This window comes from Chiloscyllium plagiosum, unplaced genomic scaffold (genome assembly GCF_037043375.1).
Source record: "Chiloscyllium plagiosum isolate Xiang-an unplaced genomic scaffold, Cpla_swu_hap1 HiC_scaffold_3, whole genome shotgun sequence".
NCBI classification, from domain to species: domain Eukaryota; kingdom Metazoa; phylum Chordata; class Chondrichthyes; order Orectolobiformes; family Hemiscylliidae; genus Chiloscyllium; species Chiloscyllium plagiosum.
The window spans coordinates 59,967,532-59,979,801 of NW_028270141.1; the positions used below are offsets into that span (position 1 = coordinate 59,967,532).

At 41.4% G+C, this 12,270-nt stretch overlaps 1 protein-coding gene across 2 annotated transcripts in view; it reads left to right on the forward strand.

Moving 5' to 3' along the window:
• The window catches only part of ift172 (intraflagellar transport 172), a 291,193-nt gene that overhangs the window by 149,990 nt on the left and 128,933 nt on the right, over positions 1-12,270 (forward strand). For both annotated transcript variants that reach the window (XM_043682226.2, XM_043682236.2), the window contains 2 exons: positions 5,051-5,140; positions 7,029-7,126. In XM_043682226.2, coding sequence (XP_043538161.1) covers positions 5,051-5,140; positions 7,029-7,126 — 188 coding nt within the window. The remainder of the gene's footprint in view (positions 1-5,050; positions 5,141-7,028; positions 7,127-12,270) is intronic.

Sequence of the window (12,270 nt, forward strand, 5' to 3'; positions counted from 1 at the left end):
GAGGGCATGCAGGTCCTCGGCCTCCTCTGTCACCACTCCCTTACCATCTGATACCTGGAGGAAGAGTGCCTCATCTTCCACCTCAGGATTTTTCAACCCCCATGGCATCAATATAGACTTTGCCAGTTTCTTCATTTCCCCTCCCCTCACCTTACCCCAGTTTCAACCTTCCAGCTCAGCAATGTCCTCATGACCTGTCCCATCTGTCAATCTTCCTTCCCACCTATCTGCTCCACCTACCTCTCCGACCTATCACCTTCACCCCCCCCCCCCCATTCACCTATTGCAGCTTCAGCTACCTTCCCCCCCAGCCCCACCCCCGTCCCATTTATCTCTCCACCCCCGAGGCTCCCAATCTCATTCCTGATGAAGGGCTTTTGCCCGAAACATCTATTTTCCTGCTCCTTGGATGCTGCCTGACCAGCACCACTCCAATCTTGACCAGTATTAATCACATCCAGTCTAACTTACACATCCAATCCTGTGAATGCATGATCAATGACGAACAACTCCATGGACAACCAGAGGTCTTTCCATGATCTCATGATGTTGACCAAACATTCTTATTACCTATCCTTGAGCTTTCACAGTGCATCTTACTACCAACATTATTCAATTCTCTTTGTAATCAAAAGGGGGTTTCTCCCTGCTATCTATCCAAAGGAATTCTGATAAATCCCTGATGTTAGTTTGTTGGCTGCATTTATGATTTCAGCATACACATATGGGTTTATTTGAAAAGTCTTGATTATTGTGGGATCACCACTTCTTTTTTATAAATGTTGAACCAGCTTGATAAATGGGCTTCTTTCAAGGTTTTTCCAGAGTGTTTCTTACCAGAACCAGTTTCTGACCAAGGCTGAGTATTTACGGAAAGAATGCAGAGCAATTTACAGTAAGGGTTCTAAGAATGAGAAACTTATGATGATTGATTGACAAAGTTGGGAAAAAAAACAAAGGCTGAGAGTAGTTTTGACAGAGGGTTCCAAAATCATGTGCTGACTGAACATAGTAGATAGGGAGTAAGCTAGTAAAAGACAAAAGAACATGAGAGCAAAGATTTAAAGTGGTGTGCAAACAAAGCAAGGGCGATGTGAGAAAACCTTGTTCACAAAGTTAGGGTGCACTGCTTGGAAATGTGATGGAAGTTGATTCAATTAGTTTGATCTTGAGCCATCAAGAGACCATTGCATTTAAGGTTCTGCATTCTAATATTAATTCCAACAGCACAAACCCTCAGTGGAGCACCATTCCTAGTTTGAGTTTTGGAATTGGTTCTTGCGTGTACCATGAGAAGTGGAAACTTTCTCCCCCAAATCCAAATTAATATACAGCTGCAAGGAGATATCATTAACCCTTAGGCAACACAACTTTTAGAACATTTGGTCATGGCTGATGAGAATAGTATTGTTATAAAGCGGAAGTTGACTCCTGTCTGAGAATTAAAACTGAAATGTCCAAAGACTAGCTCCTTGCCCTATAAACTGTAAAATGAGTGTGAAAAGTGGTGTAACCTTGTAAGAAGTGCTGCCTGGTTTATTGCTCACCAGTCCCCAGCTCCTAACACTGGGCTTATGTAGTGGAATGTGGTGTGGTGGAAAACACAAGAGGCAGATACTTCAGAGGCAAAGAAAACTCTAATTTTATTGAAAATAAGGAAATTGAATATGTGTATATCAATGAGAAAACAAATCAATATTTTAATTCTGAATATTATCTGGATGTAAGTTTGCTTGCTGAGCTGGAAGGTTCGTTTTCAGACATTTCGTCACCATAGAAGGTGATGTCACCTGGTGAAGTGCTGCTGTTATCAAGTTTTGAGAAGATTTGTAGCTCAGGTTGAAGTTTGGATGTAGGTTTGCTCGCTATGCTGGAAGGTTCATTTCCACATGTTTCGATATCCTACTAGGTAACATCTTCAGTGGGTCTCAGGCAAAGCAATGCTGAAAATTCCTGCTTTCTATTTATATTGTCTACTTTGGACAAACAGGCAGAAAACTAGCCACTAGTGTACATGAACATCAACTAGCCACAAAAAGACATGACTCACTATTGTGAGTACTCTTACGCACAGATGAGGAAGGACACCACTTTGACCGGGACCACAAGTCCATGCGAAGACAAGCCAAATAGAGACAGGCATGAGAATTCCTAAAAACATGGCAATCCAAACGGAACTCTATCAACAAACACATTGATTTGGAAACTATCTACCACCTTCTGAAAAAAAGAACAGTCTGAAAAACAATCCTCCACCCCCCACCCTCTGTCTTCTACCTTTGAGCCAGTTCTTTATCCAAATGGCTAGTTCTTCCTGTATTCCATGAGATCTAACCTTGCTAACCAGTCTCCCATGGGGAACCTTGTTGAATGCCTTACTGAAGTCCATGTAGATCACATCTACCGCTCTGCCCTCATCAATCCTCTTTGTTACTCCTTCAAAAAACTCAATCAAGTTTGTGATTTCCCACGCACAAAGCCATGTTGACAATCCCTAATCAGTCCTTGCCTTTCCAAATACATGTAAGTCCTGTCCCTCAGGATTCCCTCCAACAACTTGCCCACCACCGATGTCAGGATCACTGGTCTATAATTCCCTGGCTTGTCCTTACCACCTTTCTTAAACAGTGGCACCACGTTAGCCAACCTCTTCGCATGGACTTGTGGTCAACCTCTAGTTACCTGTGACTATCAATGTTAGGATGTTGGAAAGTCTGCTTCAGAAACAGTGACTAAACAGTTTTGCGTTCCCTGTGTTTTTTAAATTAGATGAGAAAAGAATGAGTGGTTGGAGTCAGGCTCACACAGATCCAGCGTTTTAGTTTTGCTTTCAGTTGGAGTTTGGAGATGGCTATTGAACTTGGTAGGAGAAAGTGAGAATTGCAGATGTTGGAGATCAGTCAAAAATTGTCGACCTAGAAAAGCAGAAGGAGAGTCAATGTTTTGGGTATAAGCCCTTCATCAGGAAAGTGGAGAGTCGGGGAAAGGGGACTGAGAGATAAACAGGAGGATGGAAGTTGGGGAAGGTGGCTTGGAAGGTGATAGGTAGATGTAGATAGGAGCTGACAGTGATGGGTCGAAGGGAAGGGTGGAGCAGATAGGTGGGAAGGAAGATGGACGAGTAGGACAATTCAAGAGTGCAATGCGAAGTCAGGGGGAGATTGGATCTGTGATAAGATGGGGAGGGGAGATTAGGAAATGAATGAAATCGACTTCACCAGATTAATTGGTGGGTGAGTTCCTTTTGAGCATGAGAATAAATGTCTAGTTATTTTGCTGGACAACCCTTTGCAACATCTGTTTGAGGATATGATTCATTTTCTCCATAATCCTGCTGGGTTGAGGATGGTAGGAAATGTGAAAACCTTGGCTGATACCAAATACATTCATCATGGCCTGCATTACCTGGGAGTGAAATGGGTTCCCTGGTCCAAAACTTGGAAAAACTCCTTCTAGTGAAAACGTGTTTAATTAAAATGTCTGCTGCAACTTTAGCAGTGTTCATTGTAATGTGAAACATCTCTAACCATTTGCTAAAAATGTCATTGAAGACCAGGATGCACATATTTCCACCTTAGAGGATGGTAGCAGACTAACATAGTCTACTTGATGGTCAATCTATGGCCCGGCTACTGGCTTAGTATGCATCAACTCTCCTTTATTAGCATATTTGTCTGGATTGCCCTGGCACATATGGTAAAATGATTGACAAAATATTTTATATATTTTCCCATTTCATGACAGCAGCACGATCCCTGTCATAATTCTGTTAGTCATGGCTTTTCTGTCTAATGAAACTGGACATTGTGGCATGATAAATCACTAGATATCAGTCCTGGACATGTACCACACCTATCTTTGCAACCTGGCTACACAATCCTTCACACATTCCTTTTTATTCCTCCCAGATAAAAAGCATCCTGTATCATGGTGCCATGATCCGTTTGCTCATCTGCCTGATAGTCCTCCTTTTCATCCATACATCTGCCTTGGAATTGTTGGTCAAACATCGGGGCTCAGGCTCCTCCAATGCTACATATTGGATCTCCATGCCTATCTGACTCAAAGATAAACCCTGCCATCCCTGACCATTGACCAATTCTGACGTTCAATACAACTGCAGGGAACTACCTACTGTTTCCAAAGACAAAGTGTTTAAGTATTGCTCCTCTTCCCTGATACCTGCAATGTCTTCAGCTTAGATTCAAGCTCTCCAACTCTCATTCAAAACTGGTCAAGTATAGCCACGCACTCAAGTCCTAGACAGTCACATTTGTAGTATGGTCCACAATCTCAGCTATATCGTTGTTACAGGACACTACACCTATTCTACAAAATTTATGCAACTATTTTTAGTCATTTGGTTATTTACCTACTTAGCAATGCAGTAAAGTAACAGTAAGTGACAGTAATAGTTTGGAGACAGAATGCTTATCAGCTACTGTTTAAATAATGTCTGCCACATTGTGTGTTAAGAACATCATTCCTGTTATAAAATTGCATAACCTCTAGCTCACAGTTAGCAATATCCCTTGAGACCTGCTAATAGAAAGTTGGAAAATTTTGTGACTATGTTTCATTAATTAAACCAAAGAATTGAATATTTATACATTTTTCTTGACACAATATATGCTGTGTACCTACCTATAAATACATCAAACTTAAACACAGTGACGTTTTACAATTTGGAAGGGTATCGAATGGATGCATGTAAAACTTTTCTCTGAACACAATGACAACATATCACATTAAAGTCAAGTAAATATGATTAATGTTTATTTTATTTGTAAGTATATTCTGGTATACAGAGAAACCTTGATTATCCGGCATTTGATTATCCGAATATCGGATTATCCAGCAAGATCGCAAGGTCCCGATGTTTGGCTAAGCTATGTAATCTGGCATTTGGTTTCTGGATTTCGGTTAACCAGATGAAATGCTCCCTGCCCCTGTCCTTCGGATAGTTTAGGTTCTTCTGTACTTTAGACTTAATTATTGAAGAGTTTTATATTTTATATGGTTGAGTAACTTATCTTCTTTCCATCTTCAGACTGCCGAAAGGATGTACATCAAAGCTGATCGAATCAAGGATGCCATTGATATGTACAAGCAAGTGGGATATTGGGAGCAAGCCCACAAGGTTGAGTGTTGAATTCTGATTAAGGATGTAAATTTTTGTGAAGTATTTTTGCACAGTTAGTACACAATGCACAAATCTATTGAATTTGATTGACAATTGAAGTCTCACCTGACCTGGGAGAAAGTTATTGTTTCATTCGTGGGGTGTAAGGGAAAACATGTGGCTGTCTGCACCCTTTATTTCCTCGAACTGACAAACTGTGCGGCAGCATGTAGCACAGTAAATGTGTCAAGATTGACTTCCTAAATGTATCTAATGTAACACGTATACCTGTCATTGAAATGCTAATTAATGAAGCATTTGATGAGTGTTCTTATGACATGGTGGTAGTATCCCTACCTCTGGGCCAAGAGGCCTGGGTTCAAGCCCCACCTGCTCCAGGGTGTGTATCAACAAGTTGCTGAGAAAATATCTGCAACATTTGATGGATTCAGAGGTTTGAAGGAACATATTCCATCAATTTGTCCTGGGATGTGTCACTGTCATTCGCCTATATCCCTATCTCCAAAATCTTGTTTTAAAATAGCTTACTCTCTGTCCTGGTTGTTACATTGACATATAATGTTGAGTCCTGCATTCCCCAACTCCTACAATATCTGACTTCAGTGCTAAGCTAGCAACATTGAAATGTAAAAATTAGAAACAAAAACTTTCTGGCTGATGGTATGTTTGGAAATTTCATCTTATTGGGAGAAAGTGAGGACTGCAGATGCTGGAGATCAGAGCTTAAAAATGTGTTGCTGGAAAAGCGCAGCAGGTCAGACAGCATCCAAGGAGCAGGAGAATCGACGTTTCAGGCATAAGCCCTTCTTCAGCCCTTCTTCATTCCTGAAGAAGGGCTTATGCCCGAAACGTCGATTCTCCGGCTCCTTGGATGCTGCCTGACCTGCTGCGCTTTTCCAGCAACACATTTTTAATTTCATCTTATTGTTGAGTAAGATCATGAAAAATAAGAGCAGGAGTTAGTCATTCAATCCATTGAGCTGTTTTTGCAATTCTACATTACCTGTTTGCATACCATAACTCTTGACTGCCTTGTCAATGAAATAAAGAGGAAGTGAGGACTGCAGATACTGAAGATCAGAGTCGATAAGCCTTTGGGGGCTTATGCCCGAAACATCGACTTTCCTGCTCCTTGGTTGCTGCCTGACCTTCTGTGCTTTTCCAGCTCTACACTTTTCAACATTTGTCAATGAGATAGCTGTCCAACTCAGCCTTGTATATGTTCAGTGACTGAATCTTCATTGCTTTCTGTTGAAGAGAATTCTAGAGCTTTACAACTTCCCAAGAAAAGAAAATCCTCCAAGAACTTTATCTGAAATGAAGATTTCTTATTTTTAAACTGCGGTCCCTAGTTGTAGATACTGTTCCAAGAGAAAACACGCTGGCTGGCCCTCAAAAACCTATGTGTTTCAATAAGGTCACCTCTCATTCATCAAAACTCCAATGCATATAACTTGTTTAATCTTTCCTCAAAAGACAGCCCTTTCATTCCAAGAATCAGCTGAGTGAACTTCTTTCAGTGCTCCTTCAAATTCCTTCAGCAAGGCAAAGAAACTGTACAGAGTACTCCAGGTGCAAATTTCGCCACTGTCCTGTACAGTTTTAGCAAGCACATTTTCAATGGTGTATTTACTTTTAGTTTGTGAGTTTCATCACCATTATAAACATGGATATATATTTAAATACTGAACTAAATGGATCTCTGCATCTAAATATTATTATTAGCAGGTACTATTTTAGTGTTTTTAAAGAACTCACCAATTGGAGGAAGTCCGTTAAATAGCAGTATACTGTGTAGAGCAGCACTCAATGCCATGCTAATTTTTAATTCATAAAGACATGTTCATAATTCTAAAGCAAAATCTTTCTTTTGGAATTGTTGTAGTTGGCTGTAAGGTGTATGAAACATGAAGATGTGGCTGTTCTGTATATTAATCAAGCACAAGAACTAGAAAAGAAAGGAAAATACAAAGATGCTGAAAGGTGACATATTATTAACAATATAATATTCAACATTACATAGAAATGGTAATTAGTTTCAAGTTTTTTGGCAAAAATGGTCTATATTAATGCTTTTCTTCCAAACAAGTGTAAGCGCAATTCTATATACCTCAGAACACATTCCACCCCACCCCATAATACAATTGGCAAGAGCTGGCAGGTAGGAGTGAGCTGATAATTTTTAAACACAGTTTGTAAAAAGAAAAGGGGAGGGAAGAGGAATGTCGTATGAGGGGTGTCCTGTGCATGTTGGGGGATCCTCCCCGCTTTAATTCTCCTCATCTGGTCTTCATAATCCAGTCAGCCTGCCCTTTTGAAGCTGCCTGATCCCTCCCCACCCTTAAAGCATGGGATTTATCTGCTTTAGGATATAAGTTGTGCGGGCCTTCTTAAATTCCAAGCTCTAACCGTGACATACTGAATTCTGTTGCTCCTGGATCTGCTAGAGGTGCAATACAGTCAGATTGACCAGCAGCTCTCGAAGACAGAACTAAAGGGCAGAAATCCCATTCCTTTGCAGTTTTTGCTTGCTGAAATAATGTGTTATAACTGCAGGAATTCCTTGTGCAACACTTTATAAAAAAGTAACTTGGGTGGTGGAAAAACTGTTCAATGGATCCTCAAAGCATCTCTGGATTCAAGAAAAATAAAGGAACCAGATTTTTTAGGGCTCTTATGGTGCACTGGTCGTGCCCAGGTTCACCTGTCCGAACAAATAACGATAACTGAAAAGTTGAACTGGGTTCTTGTTATTGTAATTTGTTCCTTGTGTATCTTGTCTATTTGATTTATTTAAATAAAATTTTAAAAAAGTTAGGTTCCTCTGCAATGGAAGTTGGCTTTTAGGCATGGAAAGGATCCAGAAGGGAAAGGTGGCACCTTTGCTAAACCTACATATTTACAACAAAATCCTTATAAACCTCTGAAAGTGTTTTGCGCCAAATTCAAAGAATAGATACTGATCTGTTAAACTCACAACTAAAATTGATATGAACTTTAACTCGGGTATCTGATTTTACATTTTAAAAAAATGTGTAGAATATTCATAAAAAGGAGAGCTGTTTCAGGAAAATAATTAACTAATTAGAACTACACTGCCTGTGTGAACAGTGGCTTTTACACAAGTCTGTTACTCTTGGGCAGGTAATTTTAATTACCACCTTTGATTTGCAAAGTCTCCTTTAAATACTTTGTTTTCTAAACCGATGAAAACTCCAGTTTATTATCAATTGGTCTCCTAGGGAATCTAATAAATTGTAAGAGCACATTGTTGCATTGCATAATAATGCATAGAATGCATTCCCAGCACACCTCATGAAATGTGGCTGTCGCTGGTTGAGCTAGCATTTATTACCTATCCCTAGTTGTTGCTGGGAAGGTGGCAGCCTGCCTTCATTAACCACTGGTGTAAGTGGACCTACTTTATCATTCGGAAAGCGTTCTAAGATTTTGACTCAATGACACTGAGGCCAGAGCAATATGTTTCCTGTCAGGATGGTGAGGATCTTGGAGGTCATGGTGTTCCCAAGTATCTTCTGTCTTTGTCCTTCTTGATAGTAGGAGTTGGGGATTTGGAAAGTACTGCCGAAGCTGCCTTTGTAAATTTCTGCAGTGGTGCAGACTGCTGCTTCTCAGTTTCAGTAGTGGAGAGTTTGAATGTTTGTGGACGTGGTTGTCTTGAATGGTGTTAAGAGTCTTGAGTGTTGCTGAAGCTGTACTCATCCAGAAAAGTGGGGGTTTTCCATCATACTCCTGACATGCGCCTTACAGATTGTGGACAGTCCTTGGGGAGTTAGGAGGTGATTTACTCGCTACAGGTTTCCTAGCCTCTGATCTGTTTTTGCAGCCACATTATTTATATGACTAGTCTAGTTCAGTTTCTGGTCACTGGTTACCATGAGGATGTTGATAACAGGAGATTCAGTGCTGTTATTGTCGTTGAGTGTCGAGGGCTGACAGTTTCTGTCTTGTTGGGGATGATCAACTGCCTAATATTTGGGTGGTGCAAGAGTTACTTGTCATTCATCAGCCCAAGCCAGGATTCTTTCCAGGTCTTGTTGTGTTTGAAATTGGATTGCTTGATTATCTGAAGAGTCGCAAATGTTACTGAATTTTGTGTAATCATGGGGGACTTTAACTTTCCTGATATTGATTGGGAAAGCTATAGCTCAAGTTCGTTAGATGGGTCAGTGTTTGTTCAATGTGTGCAGGAGAGTTTCCTGACACAATATGTAGACAGGCCAACAAGAGGTGAGGCCATACTGGATTTGGTTCTGGGTAACGAACCAGGCCAGGTGTTAGAATTAGAGGTAGGTGAGCACTTTGGGGATAGTGACCATAATTCGGTGATTTTTACTCTCGTGATGGAGAGGGATAAGTGTGTACTACAGGGCAAGAGTTATAGCTGGGGTAAGGGAAATTATGATGCGGTGAGGCATGACTTAGGATGTGTGGCTTGGAAAAGTAGACTCCAAGGCAAGAGTGTAAATGATATGTGGAACTTGTTCAAGGGGCAACTATTGAGTGTCCTTGATAATTATGTACCTGTCAGGCAGGAAGGAAAGGGTCGTGCGAGGGAGCCGTGGTTTAATAAGGAATTGGAATCCCTTGTTAAATGGAAGAGGGCGGCCTATCTCAAGATGAGACGTGAAGGTTCAATTGGGGCGATTGAGAGTTATAGGGTAGCCAGGAAGGACCTGAAGAGAGAGCTAAAAGCAGCAAGGAGGGGACATGAAAGGTCCTTAGTAGATAGGATTAGGGAAAACCCTAAGGCTTTCTATAGGTATGTTAGGAATAAAAGAATGACTAGGGTAGGAATAGGTCCAGTCAAGGATAGTAGGGGGAAGTTGCGTGTGGAGGCGGAAGAGATTGGGGAGACACTGAATGAATACTTTTCTTCAGTATTCACTCAGGAACAGGGCATTGTTGTCGATGAGAATACTGAGGCACAAATAAGTAGAATGGATGGCTTTGAGGTATGTAGAGAAGAGGTGTTGGAAATCCTGGAAAAGGTGAAAATAGATAAGTCCCCTGGGCCTGATGGCATTTATCCTAGGATTCTCTGGGAAGCAAGGGAGGAGATTGCAGAGCCATTGGCCTTGATTTTTATGTCCTCTTTGTCTACAGGAGTAGTCCCAGAAGACTGGAGGATAGCAAATGTGGTTCCCTTGTTCAAAAAGGGGAGTAGGGATAGCCCTAGTAACTATAGGCCGGTGAGTCTCACTTCTGTTGTGGGCAAAGTCTTAGAGAGAATTGTAAGGGATAGGATTTATGCACATCTGGATAGGAATAATGTGATCAAGGATAGTCAGCATGGTTTTGTGAAGGGCAAGTCGTGCCTCACAAACCTTATTGAATTCTTTGAAAAGGTGACGAAGGAGGTTGATGAGGGGAAAGCGGTAGATGTGGTATATATGGATTTTAGTAAGGCGTTTGATAAGGTTCCCCATGGTAGGCTACTGCAGAAAATACGGAGATATGGCATTGAGGGTGAGTTGGAGGTTTGGATTAGAAATTGGCTGGATGGAAGAAGACAGAGGGTAGTAGTTGATGGCAAAGTTTCTTCATGGAGTGCCGTCACTAGCGGTGTTCCGCAAGGATCTGTTTTGGGACCATTGCTGTTTGTCATTTTTATAAATGACCTGGAAGAGGGGTTAGAAGGTTGGGTGAGCAAGTTTGCGGATGATACGAAAGTCGGAGGAGTTGTTGACAGTGAGGAAGCATGTGGCAGGTTACAGCAGGATATAGAGAAGCTGCAGAGCTGGGCAGAAAGGTGGCAGATGGAATTCAATGTAGCTAAGTGCGAGGTGATTCACTTTGGGAAGAATAACAAAAAGATGGGGTACTGGGCTAATGGTCGGATACTTGGTAGTGTGGATGAGCAGAGGGATCTTGGTGTCCATGTACACAGATCTCTGAAAGTTGCCACCCAGGTAAATAGTGCGGTGAGGAAGGCATATGGCGTACTGGCTTTTATTGGTAGAGGAATTGAGTTCCGGAGTCCTGAGGTCATGATGCAGTTGTATAAGACTCTGGTACGGCCGCATCTGGAATATTGTGTGCAGTTTTGGTCGCCATACTATAGGAAGGATGTGGAGGCATTGGAACGGGTGCAGAGGAGGTTTACCAGGATGTTGCCTGGTATGGAAGGAAAATCGTATGAGGAAAGACTGAGGCACTTGGGGCTGTTTTCACTGGAGAAAAGAAGGTTTAGGGGTGACTTGATTGAGGTGTACAAGATGATTAGGGGGTTAGATAGGGTCGACAGTATGAACCTTTTCCTGCGTATTGAGTCGGGTATTACAAGGGGGCATAGCTTTAAATTAAGGGGGGGTAGATATAGGACTGATGTTAGGGGTAGGTTCTTCACTCAGCGAGTCGTTAGTTCATGGAATGCCCTGCCAGTAACAGTGGTGGACTCTCCCTCTTTATGGGCATTTAAGAGGGCATTGGATAGGTATATGGAGGATAGTGGGTTAGTGTAGTTTAGGTGGGCTTGGATCGGCGCAACATCGAGGGCCCAAGGGCCTGTACTGCGCTGTATTCTTCTATGTTCTATGTTCTATCAGTCAATCTCTCCACTTATGACATTATGATGGAGATATGGTCATTGATGAAGCAGTTGAAACTGGCTGAGCTTAGGACACTGCTGTTATGACACAGAGGCGAACTCCTCTGTTAATTAAACCAAACGCTCAGAAAAGCTTGCCTTGCCCAGCCTTATAATCTTTTAAAAAATGAGTGGCAGAGAACTCCCAAATTCTACTTTTTAAAGAAAATAGCATCAATTTATTTTCAAACTCTAAATGCAGATATTAAACAAAAACTATTCACGAATCTAAGCCCTCCTTTCTCTTAACTGCTTACTGTCTGATATGCTGTTCCAATAAGACATTTATTAAAATTTCGTTAACTTAATTTCAAAACCACATCGTCTCTGTCGTCTTCTGTGTCTTCACTCTTCCAGCTGTTGATCTCTCTGGGTTGTCTTCTATCTTTTGTATTACGAGTATGCTTCACATGAAAAGGTACCTATGATAAAATGTTTTCTAATTTCTTGGAGGGCAGTTTGTTATATTGGCAGTTAACTCTCTGACCCTATAGCAGTTGCTCTCTGACAATGTTCA